Consider the following 21,242-nt stretch of genomic DNA (forward strand, 5'->3'; position numbering starts at 1 on the left):
GGATCGTGGTGAATCACTCAAAAGATGGAAACTGAAAAAATTGCAACACGTTCAATGTAAAGCAGTTTCTTCAAATTGAACTGCCAATATCTCCTTCCATAAATATTTTCCCTGAACTTCTGTAAATTTTAAATTTTAAATTTCTTTTATGATCAACTTTTAGAGTTTTGGTTTGCAGACGACCATACTATTACAGATGGGGTTTTCGATTTCTTCATCAGATAAGGAAAGTGGTATCTCAAGACTTTTTACTTCTTCTGGTACTGGTTTTTATTTTTTTTATTTTTTTTATTTTTTAAATTAGGTTCTGTAAACAATTAGGACATCTGTGTGAAATTAGGCAAAAGCAGTTTCCTGGTCTGCTACGAGATGCTGAGTTTTGATTTAAAAATTAGGCACTATCAGCAATTGCTGTATAATATTTTGCAGTCTGTTTAATAGTGATATCAGTTTAGTACACTTTCGTTTGTTTCCCTTCATTTCTGTTTTTCTCTATCCCTCCCTCTCTCTATGCTTTGGGTTTTGTAGTGTTTGAATTAATGGGTTTGTGTTTGTTCTTCGATTAATGCAGAAGAATGGCGTCGGCAACAATATTTCTAAATTTTCATATTTTTCAGATCCCTTTTTTGATCAAATGGGTGGTTGAACTTTGATCCAAAGGTGTTGCTACATCGGCAATTCGACTGCAGGCGGATGTTGCATATTTTCAAGAAGATTAAGCAAGACCCATAATTGGACGGTATGCTCCCAGCCATCCATTTTAATATCGATTTTGTATTGGTGGTTAGTGGACTTAATATTTAATAATGTATCTATTTCCCATGAATTTCAAGTGGGGTTTGCTTAATATTGTTGCTTACCATGCCATACTATATTATTTGAGCTTGCTTGGAATTACTTGGTGAACTCATCTCCTAAACCTACGAGTAATGGGGTGCAGGAAAGTATAAAGACATACTAAATTCACTCGTGGGAATTTCAAGTGGGGTTTGCTTAATATTGTTGCTTACCATGCCATACTATATTATTTCTAGTTTGATCTGTTTCTGGATATCTGTCATTTACTCTATGTTGGCATTCACACGTGAGTGAACTCATCTCCTAAACCTACGAGTAATGGGGTGCAGGAAAGTATAAAGACTCATAACTGCATTGGCAGAGTGTCATCATTGGAGCGAAGTCTTGCTGTTGTAATTTCTCACATTGGTCAGGAGCCATGTACGTGCCCAAACATCGATCCACATTGGAGTTTTTCATCTCAAATTCTTACGGTTCCATGTGTATGGAAGCTATTCCCCTACTTAGGAGAGGTAAACTTGAATGACTTGGTACCTATGTCTTTTGAATCGTTTTTTTTTTTTTTTTTTTTTTTTTTTTTTGTTCTTTCCCTTTTCTGTATTAAGAAAGAATTCCTGGGAATATACCATTCTGCAATTAAGGTAATCTCTTTCATTTAGGTTTTTGCAAGACGAGGGCTGAGCTAGCATTACATTAATCAGATGTCACTCTGTGTGAAAAATCATGCTGCTGTACTTCCGAAAGATGCATCAGTTGAGTTACCCAGTTATGCCTGCCTAATTGGAAATATATTGGAATCTTCTGGGGTCGCTCTGTCTCAAACTGATTGCTCATTTCAAATGGTAAATACCGGACTGCTATCAGAATTAGAAATGGCAACATGTTGATTGTTTAGCATGTTTTGTTCAAGTTGTTGCATAAATTTATGTGCTCAAAAATCAGGGAGATCTTATGTTCAATTTTAGCAACAGATCTACTATTGTGAAAATTGGAAGATTAACTTAGTACAAGTGATAGGTTTTTGACAATGCATAATTTAATCTCATATGTATGTAAAGTTTCTCGTTGTGCTCACTCATACACATGCATACATTATATACATTATATATATGTACAAGTGATAGATCCGCGCTTTCTTCTGCAATTAGTAAGCCATCTTGATATTATGTACTTCTATTTTCCATGCAAGTACAATTATGTTAAGCAAATTGGTCTTTACCGCTAAACTCTAACCAAGAGTTGTTGTTTAATGCTTTGAGCAGACAAATGTTTTGTTTGGAGGGATTTCACTTTCCAGTGGCTTGCACCACAGACCGGACGATAAAGAGGTGTCAGCTGTTGGTGCGGCTTGTGCTTTTCTACATGTTAGTTTAAACACCTTACCTCTGGAAGGAATCATGACCATACTAGCTTATAGAACGGAACTTGTTCCGGTGCTTTGGAATTTTATGAAACGGTGCCATGAAAACCAGAAATGGCAGTCAGTGTCTGAGCAGTTGGCATATCTGCTGCCCGGAGATGCACCTGGCTGGCTATTAGCTTTGGCTGTATTCTGTCCTGTGTACAAGTAATGGTTTTGCTTGGATCTTGTGTATATATATTTTAGTGGTGTGAAGTTAGTTTTATGTATTCTGGGTTGATCCTAGAGTATTGTGTAGCAGCTTGAGGTGGGATTACCTGTGATTCGTCTGTTTCCCTTTTGTTATGGATCAGGCACATGCTTACAGTAGTTGATAATGAGGAGTTCTATGAGCAGGAGAAGCCACTATCATTGAAGGATATCAGATACCTAGTTATCATACTCAGACAGGTAATTCTGTAGTAAAATTATCAAAATAATGATGTTCATTGTAGAAATGACATGTGGTTGTCCTTTGGTTAAATGTAGTCTGTAAGACTAATCAGTTGTTTCCTGTGTATGACAAACAAGATGTACAAAACTGTATCGATTGCTAATTCTGCATGTAGTGTTGATTTGTGATGTTTACTCTGTAATTTCAAATGAATAGATGCATTATCTGGACTTTCTTTCTTCTGCAGGCCCTATGGCAACTTCTTTGGGTGAATCCTACGGCTCCCAGTAATTCTTCGAAACCTGTCACAACCACCTCTTCTAAGAAGCACCCTGTGGAGTTGATTCAACATAGAGTTAGCATTGTAGCTTCTGAACTCCTCTCCCAGGTATTAACAAGCTATATGTGTTGCGTCTGTTTTCTTTGGAAAAGGATATACCCTTCTTGTTGTGCATTTTGTGTTTGCCCTCTCCCTTTGCAGGTTGTGTATTTTTGGTTCTCTTTGTAGAGATATGCCCCCCCCCCCCATACAATGAACAGGAAATCTTACACATTTTGTTTTTCCAATTTGTTGTGTGCAGTTGCAAGATTGGAACAATAGACGAGAATTCACATCCCCCAGTGACTTTCATGCTGATGGTGTCAATGAGTTCTTTATTACACAGGTAAACATTTCCTAGGACCAAGATCTTGCTAGCACTGGTTTTAATGTCTTTATTTTTCAGGCCATAATAGAAAATACCCGAGCAAATGACATCATGAAGCACGCTCCCTTCCTGGTACCATTCACAAAAAAAGGTCGTACCCAGTGCACAAGGCTCCTGCTTTACGCAGGGTCTGGGAGAGGTGAATGTCGGCTAGCCTTACCCCCATTTATGGAGAGGCTGCTCCCAAGCAGAGTTAAAATATTCGCTGTAAGTATTTAAGTTGTTAGAGGAAAAACGATATGCCGATCTTTATGCGCTTAAGTCTTATCATGTTGAAAAAAAATTAATCAGTTTATTCAAACCACTTTGTCAGTCACAGTTGGCAGCAGCTAGACAAAGACATGAGTCTAATTCTGTATTTACCAGAAACCGATTCAGAATACGGAGGGATCGTATCTTGGAAGATGCTTATGACCAAATGAGTGCGCTGTCTGAAGATGATCTTCGGGGACCGGTAATGCATATGTTTTTGTTTGTATACATTCAATTGATGAAGGTTGTGGTTGGGAGTGTGTTTGACAATACTATGAATGCTATGGTTGCTACCAAACCAAAAATAGTTACTTTGTAATGTTTTGCTGATTGCTTTTTGGGGTCAAATAGGCACTGAATTTTCGGAGAAGTGATTGTCCGCCTATTTTTTGCAAGCACTTATCCTCTCCTCTTCTTATCCAATACCACAATAACCGCCTTACCACCTTGACCTGTCTATTTGCAGATTCGTGTAACGTTTGTAAATGAATTTGGGGTTGAGGAGGGTGGAATTGATGGTGGCGGGATTTTCAAAGACTTCATGGAGAACATTACTCGGGCAGCCTTTGATGTTCAGCATGGATTGTTTAAGGTTAGAAAGTTTTCTTTCATTCATGCTGTTGTTTTTGAGAAGAAACAAACATTTTATAAAAGAAAAGAGAAATACACTGAAGTGGATAAGAAATCTCCCATTTACAAGAAACAAGAAAAACTCTCAATAGGATTTGGCTACACCAACAATAGCTAGACCTAACTCACTTTACTGCTGCTAACAAATCCCACAGTAATTGAGAAAGAGAGTAATTATTAAAATCATTTGAGACTGAAGCCCATAGGGCTGCCCAATATTTTACTCTTCCCCAAAGTACTTCTACCCCCACACCCGTATAAAGGTCGTACCCAATGCACAAGGCTCCCGCTTTACGCAGGGCCTGGGAGAGGTGAATGTCGGCTAGCCTTACCCCCATTTATGGAGAGACTGCTCCCAAGTCTCGAACCCGAGACCTACCGCTCATAGGGATCGTGGTGAATCCCTCAAAAGATGGAAACTGAAAAAATTGCAACACGTTCAATGTAAAGCAGTTTCTTCAAATTGAACTGCCAATATCTCCTTCCATAAATATTTTCCCTGAACTTCTGTAAATTTTAAATTTTAAATTTCTTTTATGATCAACTTTTAGAGTTTTGGTTTGCAGACGACCATACTATTATGAAGCTGTTCACAGATGGGGTTTTCGGAAGTTATTTCAGTAGCACCACTGTGAGTTGTGGGTAAAGCTGCGGAATGTCGGAACTGCTCTTAGAGATGCGCCATGGTTTAAGTTTTCACCTTCCATCTCTTGACGTTATTTTTTTTAGGAACTTTAACGAAAAACTCCTAGTACTGTTTACTTAAACGAAAAATCATATTTTTAACTAAAAAGTCAATTCTTGTACTATTCACTTTACCTTTTATTTTGTCCTTATCGTTAAAATTCAAAGTTTTCAAGTCATTTTCATTAGTTTTTCTTATTTTTTTCTCTATTTACGCGCCGATACTTCCAAACGGGCTCTTGTCCGCTTTGCAAATTGGCGTGTAAATTAGATGAGAATGTGGTTTCCATGTATCCATAATACAAGGTGAAATTGGGATTTTACGTTTGTGATATTATTTAAATGGGAAAATATGTGTTTTTCCTAAATGTTAACTTAAATGGCACAAGAGTCTACATAAGTACATGCCCTTACAAAAACCAAAACTCAGCTAAGACTTACGAAAGGATAAGTATCTTTTTATTTCATATCACATCATGCGGTAATTAACATTTAAAAAATGAACAAATAAGTGAATCCTACTTTAATTTTGGGTATGATAAACCTAAACCATTAAGTATGCAATTGGCGGACTGGTTGCTTAAGGTTGTTCATCGCATCCTTCACATCCTCAACCTTTTATACCGATTTACGACACCTTTGATTTCAAGTAATTAAACCTATCATGAAAAAAGACTAATTTAAGCTACACACCTCTTTTTATCTTTGACTATTGAATTAAACACGTCAAACAAAAATTAATCGATAAAATTAAAACATAGGTATATAAGAGAAGAAAAATAAGGGATATTTGTCGTTTCCTTAAAATCCCTATTTGTATTGTATCATTGTCACTGATCACACCAATGAAGCATTAACCGCAATGAAGCAAAACTTCGAAACATTAACCGCAATGAAGGAAAACAAAAAAGTACTACTGCACACCACAGATTGGCAAAAAAAAAACGCATAAGATCAGGAGAATTTGCATCTGCAAAGAACATTGACATCCTGATAAAACAAAACATACAAATAGAATTAATATTACCAGCCGAATCAAGATTACAAACCACTGACATTGGCTATATCATTTATGACCAAAATGAAGTTGGTTTTTATTCTACAAAAGTTCCACCAGGAGAACATAAGCATGATTTAGAAAGACATAAATCCACATGCCATTTGGTTTTTTTCCGAACCAACAAAAAGGCCAAATATAAGATAATGGAACCAATTTAAAACACTAAATCTCTCTCCCAATAAAGGAGAACATAAGCATGACATAGAAAGATCCAAAGGCACATTTAATTTGGTTTCTTCAAAACCAACGAAAAGGACCCTTAAATCAGATTGAATTCAACAAAATCCTAACACAATGAAGCTCCATTTAAAAACCCATCACTGATAAAAATTATCTTTAGGTAAACTGGTATGAATGAAGCTATTGACCTTAGCCGTGTTAGGATATAGCTATGCCATGTGTCATAATTGTATTGGGGTTGTGAATGGTAGTCATAAGGTGTGTTGTATTTATAAGAGTTGAGTGTTATAAAAAACATAAGAAAAAATATAACAAGATTATTTTTCCCTCTCTACTTTCTCTCTCTATTTCTCTGTGTTCGATATCTTCTTCTCTAAGTTTCTTCCATACAGTTGGTTTGTTAACATGGTATCATCGCTGGCAATGGCTGACGCCGTCGCCTGGTGATCCTGGTGCTTCCGCGTCTCGTCGTTTTTGCTCCGGTGGTTTTCGCTTGTTCGCCGGAAGTCGATTGGTCGTTGTTTTGTGGTCTCTGGTGAATCTTGGTTTCTGCAACCCTAGAATTTTGGAGTTTTCTTGCCTGGGTTGATCGAAGTCGGTTGCTCTTCGTGCAGATGTTGCTGTTGTTGATCGTCGTCTTGGCTGGAGGTATTGGTCGAATTCCTTATCGTCTTGTTCTGATTCGTGTGGTGGTTTTATTGAATTTCTTGTTGCTCTTCTGAATTGTATTGGGGTTGGAGATTTCTGTTAATTGTTGGTTCTTGATTACTTCTGATTGACTCACGAATTGTTGTGTGATGATTAAATCAGTACTTGATTACTTCTATATTGGTGTACCGATTATTGTTTCTTGATTAAACATGGTGACCACAACCCAATTAGCTCTTACACAGTCTCCTATTTCTTCCCTAATACCAAGTGTTGGTAATACAGTAACAGTCAAGTTAGATGATTCTAACTATATCACATGGAATTTTCAACTCAATTTACTGTTAGAAGGTAATGGTATTATGGGATTTCTTGATGGCTCTATCCCCTGTCCTGAGAAATATATGACTATTGAAGATGGCCCTGTGATTAATTGTACTGTTATCACTGATGCCTATAAAGTTTGGAAGATTCATGATAAAGCCTTGATGACTCTTATCACTGATACTTTGTCTCCTGCTGCCCTATCGAGTGTCATTGGGTGTCAAAGCTCCAAGGAAATGTGGCTTAACTTGAAAGAGAGGTTCTCGAGTATGACTAGAACAAGTATTGTCCAGATGAAAATTGATCTCCAGAATATTAAGAAAGGGGCTGAATCGATTGATCTTTATCTTCAACGCATCAAAGATTGTAGAGACCAGTTAGCTGCAGTGGGTGTTGCTATTCCTGATGAAGATATTGTCATAGTTGCTCTTAGAGGCTTACCGACTGAATACAACACTATTAAGGCCCCGTTTGGGATTGAGGTGATTTTAAAAAAAACCACTGTGAAAAAAAGCTGAGGGTCATTTTTGTGTTTGGTAAACTGAAAAAAAGGGCTTATTTTGGAAGCTGCTGTGAGAATAAGCTGAAAATCAAAGGAAAAGCTGAAGCTGCTATTTGCTGCTTTGAAAAAAAGCCAGTTTTTTCAAAGCACACGGAGCTACAGTGCTCCTTTAATGAAAAGACACACTATCATCCTGATTTTTTTTCCAAAAGCACTTTCACAAAAAAGTTTACCAAACACTCTACTGGCTTTATTTCACGGCCGCTTATTCTCACAGCACAGCCGCTTATTCTCACAGCAGCTTTTTTTCAAAGCACAGCAATACCAAACCAGCCCTAAGGCTGTTATTCGAGGAAGAGAAAATCTTGTGTCCCTGCAGGAGCTTAGGTCTCAGTTGAAGGCAGAAGAATCAACACTTGAAGAAAGTCTCAAACAACCTTTAATGGCTGCAATGTATGCTAATAGGTCAGGTTCCATACATGAGTTTAGAGGGTCATCTGGTACCAAATCTAGTGCGGGTAACTATGATACTGGCTCATCATTTTGTCAGGTTCCTCAAATGCCCCAACTAGCTCCAATGCCTAACTTGGCTCCGGTACATCAACTACCTCAACTTCCACAGTTTCAGTCACTCTCTTCAAGCTCTACATGGTCCTTATGCATTTGTGTCCCAAGCAGGATCTGGCACTTATAATAATTTCAGGGGGCAAAATTTCAAGTACAAAGGAAAAGGGAAGAAATTTCACTCAGGTTATCAGGGGTCTGTTCAAATCAATGCTCCGTCTCAACCACAATCTAGTTTTCAAACTCCACAACCTTATAATCCTATGTTGCTCTGTCAAATTTGTGATAAAAAGGGACACTCTGCACTCCATTGTTTTCAGCGTGGGTGCCAAATCTGCAATAGGGTTGGTCACACTGCAGCTACATGTTTCGACAGGGGTACTTCTACTATGCCCATGTCTCAGCCTATGTATCAGTCTCACCAGTTTCAGGCTCTTGCTCCTGTTCCACAATATCAGTCTCAACAATTTCAAGCTCATGTTCCGGTTCAACAAATGCATCCACCATATGTGCAGCATCATAACGTGTCACACCAACAAGCTTCATCTCCTGTTGCTTTCACTGCACGAACCAACTTCTCCCCTTCTGCACCTCCGCAAGAGTATTGACTGCTTGATTCTGGTGGTACCAATCATATGACCTCTGATCTATCCTGTCTACAAGCTCCTACCCCATATCCGTCCACTGAAACTGTAACTGGGGCTAATGGTGAAGGTTTACACATTTCACATATTGGACAGTCTTCTCTTATTACTCCTTCTCATAAACTTCAGTTAAAAACAGTGCTTCATGTTCCCCAATTATCTCAACATTTACTTTCCATGCATCAATTATGTAAGGACAATAATTGTCGATGCATTGTTGATGAGTTTTCTGTGTGTATACAATACAAGGTCACCAACAAGGTTCTCTTTCAAGGACTGAGTAACAATGCTGTTTACCCACTTCCTTTGCTCAAATAACCACAGATCAAACCTGCTGCTTATCTTGGCCAGAAAGTTAATACTACCCTGTGGCATTGCAGATTGGGTCATCCAACCAATTCTGTAGTTCAGTCTGCTCTTAGTAAGGCAAATATTTCTTTTCGTTGTCATTCTGTTCCTCAACCATGTGCCTCTTGCTTACAAGGCAAGTTTACCAAATTACCATTCCCATTAGCAGCATCTAAGTCTAATGTACCATTTGAAGTCATTCACACCGATGTGTAGGGCCCTGCACCTATCATGTCTATAGAGGGTTATAGGTACTATGTGTCTTTCATTGATGAATGTACAAGATATACATGGATTTTTCCAATCATGAATAAAGCTGCAGTTTGTGAAACCTTTATTCAGTTTCATGCTTTCATTCAAAATTCATTTTCTGTGACTATTAAAGTCTTACAAAGTGATGGTGGTGGAGAGTTTGTTGGATCTATGTTTCAAAAGTCTTGTCCCTATACTCCTGAACAAAATGGGTTGGTTGAGAGAAAAAATCGTCACATAGTTGAAACTGCCCTTACTTTACTACAAAAAGCCTCTATTCCTTCACAGTTTTGGTTTCATGCTTGTGCCACAGCCACCTTTCTTATCAATCGAATGCCTACACCTGTTTTACATATGCATTCCCCATTCGAAAAGTTATATCACTCTCCACCTAGGCTTGATCATTTAAGAGTCTTTGGTTGTGCATGTTACCCTACTTTAAAACCCTATAGACACAACGAGCTGGAACCAAAAACTACATAGTGCATATTTTTGGGTTATGCATCTCAGTACAAAGGATATATTTGCTATGCTATCCGAGACCATAAACTAATTGTCTCTAGGCATGTTGTTTTTGATGAAGATACATTCCCTAGCTTACCAGGTTTTGTTTCTAGTTCACCATCATTGACACCGTCGATTATACAATACATTTCAACATCCACCTGTTATTTCCATTCCTTTTCCCCATAGTCCATTTCCTTCTTCTTCTTCCCATACCACAGATTCTCATTCTGTTACTCAGTCATCTTCCTCCATACCTGGTGATCTTGTCTCTTCTCATTGCTTACCTACTGAGGCCACAGTTCCACAGTCTGTGGAGCATGCTGATATTAATCCTGATGTTACTACTTCTCAAGTTCAAGCACTGCATCATGTTCCAGTGTCTCAAATCAATACACATCCAATGCAAACCAGGTCGAAATCTGGTATCTTAAAAAAGAAGGCTCTTCTTGCTCAGGTCCAATCTTCTTCTATCACTGAGCCACAGTCTTTCAAGGTTGCTGTTAAGTCCTCTGAGTGGAGACAAGCTATGGAGGATGAAATGGCTGCTCTTGTGAAGTAGCAAACCTGAAGATTAGTTCCTCTTCCACCTAACAAGAACTTGGTTGGTTGTAAATGGATATATAAGATCAAAAGTAATCCGGATGGTTCGGTTGCTAGATACAAGGCCATGTTGGTGGCCAAGGGTTTTTCCCAAGAAGCCGGTCTTGACTATCATGAAACTTTCAGTCATGTCGTCAAGCCAACCACAGTGAGACTTCTGTTGTCCCTAGCTACTACAAAGCGTTGGAAATTAAAACAGTTAGATGTCAAGAATGCCTTTCTTCATGGTTTTCTTGATGAAGAGGTGTATATGTCTCAGCCACAAGGCTTCATTGATCCTGCTCATCCTGAGTTTGTGTGCAAATTGGACCGGTCTCTCTATGGTCTTAAACAAGCTCCTCGAGCTTGGAATGATCGATTTTCCAGGTTTCTTGTTACCTTGGGTTTTAAATCCTCATATGCTGATCCATTGTTATATGTGAAGCAGAATGGTCAGTCTATTGTTGTCCTGTTATTATATGTGGACGATATAATTCTCAGTGGTGATTGTGATGCTCAAGTTCAAGTTGTCATAGATCAGTTAACAACTGAATTTGATATGAAGGACCTCGGGATTTTACACTATTTCCTTGGTCTTCAGATTGATTATCGACCTACAGGTTTCCTGGTGCATCAAACCAAGTATGTTACTGATCTTCTTACTAAGACAAACATGCTGGATTGCAAACCGTGTACAACTCTGTGTCATCCCAATCAGAAGCTGCTGAATCATGGTAGTCCTCATTTTCCTGATCCGGGTCTCTATCGCAGCATTGTTGGTGCTCTCCAATATTTGACGTTTACACGACCGGATATTGCATACTCCGTCAATCAAGTTTGTCAATTCATGCACTCATCTCTGGACAGTCATTTCATTGCTGTTAAACGGATCTTGCGGTACCTTCGAGGGTCCATGACTCTTGGCTTGTGTTTTCAACCAGGAAATATGGATCTTAAAGCATATTCGGATGCTGATTGGGCTGGGGATCCTAATGATAGGAGATCCACCACAGGTTTTGTAGTATTCCTCGGCAATAATCCTGTATCTTGGAGTTCTAAGAAGCAGCACACGGTTAGTCGTTCATTTACCGAGGCTGAGTATCGTGCTATGGCGACAACAACTGCTGAGGTGGTTTGGCTACAACAAATACTAAAGGACTTGCATCTTCCCTGTTCAGCCGTTCCTCTTCTCCACTATGACAATATTTCTGCTATGGCACTGGCAACCAATCCGGTCTTACATTTTAAAGCTAAACACATTGAAATCGATTGCCATTTTGTTCGAGAACGTGTTCAACAAGGATCCATTGTCTTGCAGTTTGTTGCATCCTCCGAGCAGCATGCTGACATCTTTACCAAGGGCTTATGTTATCCTCTGTTTAGCTCACATTGTAACAATCTTATGCTTGGTTCTTCCCAGCATAAGCTTGAGGGGGAATGTTAGGATATAGCTATGCCATGTGTCATAATTGTATTGGGGTTGTGAATGGTAGTCATAAGGTGTGTTGTATTTATAAGAGTTAGTGTTATCAAAAACATAAGAAAAAATATAACAAGATTATTTTTCCCTCTATACTTTCTCTCTCTATTTCTCTGTGTTCGATATCTTCTTCTCTAAGTTTCTTCCATACAGTTGGTTTGTTAACAAGCCGGACATGTCGTGTTCAAAAGTGGAAGAATTTGAGATGCGATTAGGGTGGAAAATGGGCAGTGCTGCGGAGATAGAAAGCAAAACCAAATTAATCGAAAACATATCTTCCAATTTTCAGTACTACTAAAGTTCATTGTTTTAATAAACATTCTTGCTTTTACTATGTTTGTTAATGTTAATATTAAAAGATAATTCAAGTTAAAACCGACAACATAACAATTTGTTTAATTAGAACATGAATCAAAGCTAACTGTTGCGATTCATGTTTGGATACTTCACCTTGGCGAAGGTCCCTTCGCTGATCGTCCTCCCAAAGTCATACTTTCCCACTTTCCTCACCACCATCTCCCAACCTCGTACTCATCATTCATGTTATGTGAAAAGCTTGTTCTAACTTCTGCAGTAAGTCACAAAAAAAAAAAAAAAATGAAACAAATAATATTAGACAAAAAAGTTGGTGAGAATAAAAAAGAACCAATTGGAGAGATGAATAACCATTCTAACCAATCAGGAAAATATACTTTTAAATCCAAGAAAAAAAAAACTTGGGAGAAGTTTGAAAAAAAAAAGGAACATTATTTCAATTATTTTCCAGTCTTTCAATTGAGAAAATATTACTAAAAATCGCAACTTTTTCAGAAAACTACAACTATTTTACAAATTTCTTCACCTAGCACAGCAAAGACACCATAATTTTTTTTATTTAAAAAATTCCTACAGATTCAACTTTCACACTATAGAAAACACAACTTTCACAGTATTAAAAAAATATTCTTACAGAAAAGGCTCAAATGAAAAAATCGAATTTTTTTAACTTCGCATGCTTCTAGGTTATGGAGAACTTTAGGAAGCACTTCCAAGTGTTTCTCAGTTTGTTTTTAATAAAAATATAAACCTGTTCATAATAAAAGCACTTTTAGCAAAAGTGTTTCCTAGAGAAACAGTTTTCTAAACGGGCTCCAAACAACAATATGAGAGAGAGAGAGAGAGAGAGAGAGAGAGAGAGAGAGATCATACACAAGCAAATTCAGGAGGAGTTTTGAGAGAAGGCTCATGGTACTTTTCCTCAATGATCCCAACAATGACATCAGAATCCGCCACCCATTTGTCATCAAACTTCACCATAGGCACCTTCTCCTCTGGATTCACTTCCGTAAACCTACAAATCACCAACAAAAACCCCAAACCCAATTCCTCAGACACTCTAAACAATCACATCAAAATCCATTAAAAGTACAAAAATCACATATTTCCATCTATGCCTGCATGTATTTTCGGGATCAAAAATTCAAAACAAAGTAAAATACCACTGGGTTTGTCGCTGAGATTGATTAAGTGCAATTTGTAGGGCACTTTCTTCTCCTCCAAGGTCAGAAGAACCCTTTGGCTGAAAGGGCCTGTAGAAACGAAAGATGGAAAATTATAACAAATTAGCAAAATTTGATCAAACCCCTGAAAGGAAATCGAGGGAAATAGAGAGAAATGTGAACGTACAGTCGCTAGGGATGAGCAACGGTTATGGTAGACGGGTAACTGCGGTTATTTACTCATAACCGTTTATACTCATACCCGCATAACCGTTTACCCGTTGGGTAATTGCATAAACGGTTTTACCCATACCTTAGCCGTTTATAAACGGTTAACCATACTCATAACTGTTACCCATTTATCCGTTTTTGAACCCCGTTTATCCTTTTTTTTACCCATTTACTTTTTTTTTTCACCCGTCTACATGTTTTTTTTTTTAACAACTTAAAAATTACAAAAGAAAAATTTATCATAATTTTCGTTTTCTAACAATTAAACACCGTTATAGGTACATAATTGAAATAATAGTTTACGAACGATATTTTTCTACTACATTCAAGCAAGTCTTTAATTATAATCTATATGATTACAAAGAAAAGCTTCTAAAAATAAAAAGTAGTCATCATCTTGAATACTAGATGATTCAAAGCTCCAAAATATTCTGAAACTAAATACTTTCGAACACCAATGGATTCATTTGCATAGAGGCAAATTGTGGCATTGTATAACACTGATGAGATTGAAAATTGTATACGATGCTCAGATGTATTAAACTAAAACAACAAATCTAACAAACGGTGATACTCCTGTAAGAACTTACTAGGCCCTGCATACTAATTTCGCATTGTAGAACACAAACGAGATTAAACATTAAGTATATGATCCTCAGATGAATAACACTAAACTAACAAATCTACCAAACAAGGATGTTACCCCAGTTTGAAGCACTAAGCCCTAACTTATACAGTCTAATTGTTTCGATCCAGTCAATGGACAAACAAATATAAAAAAACTAAACTTTCATTGCCTCACAACCTCCGTAGAAACCCACTATAGTGAATTCTCTCAACTCTGAGTTCGGAGAGGAGAGATAGATGAGTGGCGGAGATGAGAGAGAACCTTCAGATCGACGTGGCGGAGTCCTCGCTTTCCTCTCCGAGCTTCAACGAGGTTCTCGTCGCCGAGACGATTTCCACTGAGATTTCTCGCCTCGAATCGGTATGTTCTATTAGCTCCGTTTGACTTCGTATAAAGAATTAGTGAATTAGTTGCTGATTTCAGGGTATTTTTTTAGGGAATCTTAATGATGATCACTTAACGAAAAAGACATTTTTTTCTCAAAAAAATCACTCGTAGTATTATTCACTTACAACACATTTTTGTCATTTTGATTAAAACTCAAAATTTTCAAGTCATTTTCATTAGTTTTTCTTATTTTTTAATTGGCCTTTCTTTTGTGTGGGATTTGTTCTCTTGTTTTGCTTTTAATTGGGTTTTTTTTGTGGGATTTGATTCTTCTGCTCGAGATAGTTGTGTTTTGGGAATTCTATTACGTACATAATGTTCTTGAATTTTTGTGGGTTCAGTCAGGGTCTAATGAATTAACTGCTTCCGAGGGTTATTCATTTCCTTTATTTTTTTGAGATTTGATGGTGTTTTTCATTAGCCTGGAATACCTTTTCCTGATGAACTTTGTGTTGGGGCTTAAAAAGACTTCACTACTTTGGAGACGTTTATCTCACAAAGAAGGATGTAATGCAGCGGAATTGATAGGCAAGAGAAAGAAAGAACACTCAAATTTTTTTACACAAATTTTTTTTTATTCACTCACAAACTAATACAAGAGGAAACACTCAAACACTCTTACACTTCTTCACTCTTCTCTCACTTCTTGCTCTCTCTTGGTTGGTTGGTTACTTAGCAATACACACACACACACACACACACACACACACACCTATTTATAGGCATGTTTGCCGACATTGGACATTGCTAGATCATTCTAGCTACTTATTATGCATGCCACTGACATAGGCTTTGCAATATCCATACACTACCTTCTAGTATATTCTTTAGCTTAGATATTTAGGTGGATAACCGACTTAGATTGCTGGAATTTTCCAGCTACTTTTGCTGACAAAGATTGCTAGAATTGTCTAGCATGTTCAAGCATGCACCATCAATTAGCTTATGTTGCCTTTTCAGCATGGGCTGGACTCGGCCCAAGACTGGATTAGAATTCAACATACCCCTTTAATCTTGTCTTGTGACGCCGATTGAATTTCTCAATCTAATAAAGTCTTCTTGTTTGAGTGGCTTGGTGAATATGTCAGCGACTTGGTCTTGAGACTTCACATATTCCACTTGCACATCCTTTCTTGCAATGCACTCTCTTATGTAGTGATAACGGGTATCTATGTGCTTGCTCCTGTCATGAAATACTGGATTTTTTGCTAGAGCTATTGCAGACTTGTTGTCGACATAGATCTCTGTTGGCTCTTCTTGTGGCATGCTTAATTCTTTTAGCAAGTTTCTCAGCCAAATTGCATGGCAGACGCATGCGGTAGCAGCTACGTATTCAGCTTCGTAGGTAGAGAGTGACTATCGGTTGCTTCTTTAACATCCATGTGAGTGCAGTGTCTCCCATGAAGAACACAAATCCAGTAGTGCTTTTTCTATCATCGGAATCTCCTGCCCAATCACTGTCGCTATATCCAGCAAGTTTGTAGTTATCAGAACTTGAATAGAACAAGCCAAAGTTAACAGTACCTTTAAGGTATCGAAGAATTCTTTTGGTTGTCTTCAAATGTGTAGTTGTGGGATTCTCCATGTAGCGACTGACTAATCCGACAACATAGAGAATGGCTGGTCTTGTGCATGTCAAGTAGCGCAAGCTTCCAACTAGACTTTTGAAAAATGTTGGATCTACGCTTTCTCCTTTGTCATGCTTGGTTAGTTTGACTCCGCACTCCACTGGTGTGCTTATGGGCTTGCAGTCGTCCATTTTGAACTTTTTTAGTATCTCCTTTGTGTAGCTTTCTTGGGAGATGAAAATACCTTTTTCGTTCTGCTTGACTTCAATGCCTAGGTAGTATGCCATCAACCCGATGTCGGTCATCTCGAATTCTTTGGTCATCACTCTCTTGAACTCTTCATACATGCTTGGATCACTTCCAGTGAAGATTAGATCATCCACATATAAGCACACAATCAGTATATCTTCATGTTTGACTTTGACGTAGAGAGCATGTTCATGAGGGCACTTGATGAAGTTGTTTTCTTGGAAGTACTTGTCGATGCGACTATTCCATGCTCGTGGTGCTTGTTTTAACCCATAAAGGGCTTTTTTTCAGCTTCAGAACTTTGTCTTCATGCCCTTTGATTTCATAGCCTGATGGTTGCTGAATGTAGACTTCTTCTTCAAGGACTCCATTTAGGAAAGCGGACTTCACATCCATTTGTTGAATCTTCCATTTGTTTTGAGTTGCCAAAGAAATTAGTAATCGTATAGTTTCCAACTGAGCAACGGGTGCAAATACCTCATCATAGTCGATTCCGGCTATTTGACAATAGTCATTCGCCACTAATCTCACCTTGTATCTTTCGACCTCTCCGTTGGCATTCTTCTTTGTCTTATACACCCACTTGACTCTGATGGCTTTGTGTCATTTCGGAAGAATAGCGAGTTCCCAAGTATCATTTTTCTGGATTACTTCGATTTCTTCATCCATTGCTTTCCTTCACTTAGTGTCTTGCACTGCTTCTTCGAAGTCGACTGGTTCACAATCAGCAAAGAGACAGAAAAGTGTAGGATTATCAAGTCTTTCAGCTACCTCATAGAGATCTCGTATACTTCTTGTGCGTGGTACTTCTCTTTCATTGAGGCTCCCACTTGACGATGCTGATGCTGGTGAATTACCATGATTGGTTGATGTTGGTGAAGCAGGTGGAGTAGTGGATTCTTGTTGAACCTCTCTTGCTTGCTCCATCATCCCTTGTTCATTCTCTTCTTCAAACTGAGGAAAAAAGCTGAGATCACTTGCATGAGAGCCAAAATCCCATTCTCCTTCTTCATCGACCATCACGTCTCGACTGATCACCGTCTTCCCATTGTTTGGATTATACAGCTTATAGCCTTTTGAATTTGAGTCATAGCCGATGAAGATGAACTTCTCACTTTTGTCGTCGAGTTTGGTTCTCCTTTCGTCTGGTACATGTACATGGGTTATGCTTCCAAAAACTCTTAGATAAGAGATACCTGGCTTTCTTCCACTCCATGCTTCTTGCAGAGTCTTTCCCCACACACTTCTTGTTAGAGACCGATTGGATAGGTAGACAGCACATGCTACAGCTTCTGCCCACAACTCTTTAGGCAATCTTTTACTTTTGAGCATGCTTCGAGCCATGTCGAGGATGGTTCGATTTTTTCTTTCTGCCATACCATTTTGTTGAGGGGATCTTGGAACTGTCAAAGGTCGACAAATTCCATTGGCTTCACAGAATTCTTGAAATTCCTTTGAAGTGAATTCTCCTTCTCGATCAGATCTCATGGCTTTGATCTTGCAACCACTTTCTTTTTCTACAGCGGCTTTGAACTTCTTGAATGCTCCAAAGACTTCTGATTTCTGCTTCAAGAAATATACCCAGGTTTTCCTTGAAAAATCATCGATGAAGAGAAGGAAATAATTATTTTTACCCAAAAAGCTTGGTTTTATTGGACCTCACACATCGGTGTGAATAAGCTCGAATGGCTTCTGGGCTCTTGTGGTCGACTCCTTTGGAAAGCTTTTCCTGAACTGTTTCCCAAGTAAACATCATTCGCAAACTTGATCAGGGTGACTGATGCACGGTAAGCCTCTCACTATCTTCTTCTTGGATAATAACTCCAGTCCCCCAAAGTTAAGATGCCCAAAACGAAGATGCCAAAGGCAGGAAACATATCTTGAGATGCTTTGCAACATCATTTTGAATATTCATAGAAAACATCCTATTTTTTGACATTTGCACCTTGGCAATTAATCTTCCTTTTTCATCTCTAAGAAAAAGGCTATAATTTTTCATGTGAATATCATAACCTTTTTCTAAGAGTTGACCCAAGCTCAAAATGTTGCTTTTCATATTGGGCACGTAGTAGACATTTGAAATTAATTGGTGACCGCCATTTTTCAGGGGAATTAGGATGTTACCTTTTCCTTTGACGGGTATTTTGGATTCGTCTCCAAAAGAAACGTTGCCACTCACCGATTCATTGAGCTCTATGAACATGCTTCTTCTTCCGCACATGTGGTTGCTAGCGCCGGTGTCAAGATACCAAGTATAGTCTTGGTCTCCATCATTGTTCTTGCATGCTAGTAGCACAACGCCATTATATTCTTTCTCTTCTTTCACATAATTGACCTTCTCATCAGGCCTGTTGCTTGGAGCTCTACATTCCCAAGCATAATGCCCAAACTTTTGACAATTGTAGCATTGAACTTGAGATTTTTCATACCTCAAGTTTGAGCGCCCTCTTCCACGACCTTTTGTTGAGCTTCCTCCTCTTTCGTAGTTGCTATGGTTGTTGAAGTTCCAACCACGTCCACGTCCATGTCCACGTCCGCGTCCTCGACCACGACTTCTTTCGTACTAGCTTATCTCGTTATCGATGCTTTCTTCTTTCTTCTTTGGCTGAACATGCATCTTGAGGAGCTGTTCATCATTCCCTTGCCTTTTCTTATGTTTCTCTTCATATGCTTGTAGCGAACCCATCAATTGCTCTATACTAATTTCTTCCAAGTTTTTAGTTTCTTCAATCGTCACGACAATGTGCTCGAACTTGGGGTCCAACGAGCGTAGTATCTTCTCCATAATTCTAACATCGTCTAACTTTTCTCCGTTTCTTTTTAATTGATTGGAAACGGCTAAGACTCTTGAGAAATAATCAGAGATTGATTCAGACCCTTTCATTTGTAGAGATTCGAACTCACCTCTTAATACTTGAAGACGAACCTTTTTCACTTGTTCGGCTCCCTTGTAAGAAGTTTGAAGCTTCTCCCATGCTTGCTTGGCAGAGGTTGCACACGAGACCTTCTCAAAGCCATTGTCATCTAATGCTTGGTAGATGAGGTAGAGAGTCTTCTTGTCTTTCTTTCTTGAATCTTTCAAACTCTCCTTCTGGGTTTGGGACAGAGTAGCTTCATCTTCTGGCTCAGTGTAGCATTTCTCCACGACTTCCCATACATCATGTGCTCCCAAAAGGGCCTTCATTTTGATACTCCAATTATCGAAGTTGTTATTGTCGAGCACTGGAACTTGGAAGGCTGCCATATCGTTGCTAGCCATAGCTCTGGTACCACTTTGTTGGGGCTTAAAAAGACTTCACTACTTTGGAGACGTTTATCTCACAAAGAAGGATGTAATGCAACGGAATTGATAGGCAAGAGAAAGAAAGAACATTCAAAGTTTTTTACACAAATTTTTTTTATTCACTCACAAACTAATAAAAGAGGAAACACTCAAACACTCTTACACTTCTTCACTCTTTTCTCACTTCTTGCTCTCTCTTGGTTGGTTGGTTACTTAGCAATACACACACACACACACACACACACCTATTTATAGGCATGTTTGCCGACATTGGACATTGCTAGATCATTCTAGCTACTTATTATGCATGCCACCGACATAGGCTTTGCAATATCCATACACTACCTTCTAGTATATTCTTTAGCTTAGATATTTAGATGGATAACCGACTTAGATTGCTGGAATTTTCCAGCTACTTTTTCCGACAAAGATTGCTAGAATTGTCTAGCATGTTCAAGCATGCACCATCAATTAGCTTGTGTTGCCTTTTCAGCATGGGCTGGACTTGGCCCAAGACTGGATTAGAATTCAACACTCTGGTGAATTTTTTTTTGACCGAATAAGTTCTAATTCCTTGGTGGTTTAGCTTTACAGTAAATTCCATGTGAACTCTAATTTGGTACATTTTTTTTTAATGGAATTGATCAAACTTGTGTACTTGGTAGATTTATGCTGTTTGTGGAATTTCGAGTCTGTATGAACCCGATTAAATCGGGTGAGAATTTATACATGAGGATTTCGAAATTGATTGTCTTATATGGTTTTCTCTATGCTGGAATTCTGTTTAATGGGTTAGTCCGGAGTTTCAGGAAGTTTAATGGGTTAGTCATTGGGTGATCGGGTTTTTCTTTGTATAACAATTTGATTTGCTGCTTAATTTTTGGGAAATTCTGACAGACAATCAACAGCGTAATTGAATATCAATTGCAATGAAAGAATTAGAGCAAAAGAATGAGCCTTTACACTTGTAGCGCTGTTAGACGAAATTTTTGGGTGAAATCTTGTATTAATGATGCTAAACCAGTCAGTTCTGCATTTTTGGTGATTTCTTCATTCATACTTTTTATGCTTGTTGGATGTCCTGTTTCTTTGTGTGCATACCAAAATCTATATCCAGGATTATGTTCTTTTGATATGCATGGAATGTGTCCGCTCACCTACTTGTTTTCTCTTTTACCAGGTTCTGAGTTGCACAGAGACGATGAGCTTGTAGCGGCGGAAGATCGGCTCGAACAGAGAACGCCAAACAAGGTAATTATGACGCTTGAGTTTTGTTTGAATCATACTCCCAATGTTTTGGATCGTGATGGAGTTGATTGAAGCTTGAAAGGAGGAGTTAGGGTTTGTGTTCATCGGAGAAGAATTGAGATTAGTAGGCTGAGAAGAAGAAGGATTCGCGATCACCGGAGAAGAAGCAGCATGTGCGGCCACTGGAGAGGAAGAGTTAGAAGAATTTGCTGCCATTG

The 21,242-nt window shown here is 38.4% G+C and overlaps 4 protein-coding genes across 14 annotated transcripts; 2 read left to right on the forward strand and 2 right to left on the reverse strand.

Annotated features, from left to right (window-relative positions):
• On the forward strand, nucleotides 1-5,043 carry LOC126606886 (E3 ubiquitin-protein ligase UPL6-like). Of its 11 annotated transcripts, none has more exons than XM_050274269.1 (13): nucleotides 1-56; nucleotides 179-260; nucleotides 572-739; nucleotides 1,128-1,310; nucleotides 1,458-1,640; nucleotides 2,061-2,162; nucleotides 2,512-2,608; nucleotides 2,839-2,979; nucleotides 3,173-3,256; nucleotides 3,317-3,505; nucleotides 3,612-3,752; nucleotides 4,017-4,142; nucleotides 4,747-5,043. In XM_050274269.1, exons 6-13 carry the CDS (start codon nucleotides 2,065-2,067, stop codon nucleotides 4,762-4,764), a joined length of 894 nt encoding a protein of 297 aa, XP_050130226.1. In that variant the 5' UTR covers nucleotides 1-56; nucleotides 179-260; nucleotides 572-739; nucleotides 1,128-1,310; nucleotides 1,458-1,640; nucleotides 2,061-2,064; the 3' UTR covers nucleotides 4,765-5,043. The 11 variants fall into 11 exon arrangements, with proteins under 11 accessions (XP_050130226.1, XP_050130224.1, XP_050130227.1 ...); XM_050274271.1 differs by having other exon boundaries at nucleotides 38-56; nucleotides 618-739; XM_050274267.1 differs by having other exon boundaries at nucleotides 13-260.
• A 2,650-nt stretch (nucleotides 5,044-7,693) lies between these two features.
• On the forward strand, nucleotides 7,694-10,452 carry LOC126609104 (uncharacterized). Its single transcript, XM_050277110.1, has 3 exons — nucleotides 7,694-8,173; nucleotides 8,257-8,743; nucleotides 10,112-10,452. The coding sequence occupies exons 1-3, from the start codon at nucleotides 7,751-7,753 to the stop codon at nucleotides 10,450-10,452; spliced, it is 1,251 nt and encodes a 416-aa protein (XP_050133067.1). The 5' UTR covers nucleotides 7,694-7,750.
• Nucleotides 10,453-12,471: 2,019 nt separating this feature from the next.
• Nucleotides 12,472-13,789, reverse strand: LOC126609105 (glutathione S-transferase DHAR2-like). The gene is made up of 4 exons (XM_050277111.1): nucleotides 13,786-13,789; nucleotides 13,419-13,520; nucleotides 13,141-13,271; nucleotides 12,472-12,520 (listed from the first exon to the last, which is right to left on the reverse strand). Exons 1-4 carry the CDS (start codon nucleotides 13,787-13,789, stop codon nucleotides 12,491-12,493), a joined length of 267 nt encoding a protein of 88 aa, XP_050133068.1. The 3' UTR covers nucleotides 12,472-12,490.
• Nucleotides 13,790-18,451: 4,662 nt separating this feature from the next.
• LOC126609106 (uncharacterized) lies at nucleotides 18,452-19,752 on the reverse strand. The gene has a single exon (XM_050277112.1). It carries the CDS (start codon nucleotides 19,750-19,752, stop codon nucleotides 19,057-19,059), a length of 696 nt encoding a protein of 231 aa, XP_050133069.1. The 3' UTR covers nucleotides 18,452-19,056.
• Nucleotides 19,753-21,242: the final 1,490 nt, after the last annotated feature.

This window comes from Malus sylvestris, chromosome 16 (assembly GCF_916048215.2).
Source record: "Malus sylvestris chromosome 16, drMalSylv7.2, whole genome shotgun sequence".
NCBI classification, from domain to species: Eukaryota; Viridiplantae; Streptophyta; class Magnoliopsida; order Rosales; family Rosaceae; genus Malus; species Malus sylvestris.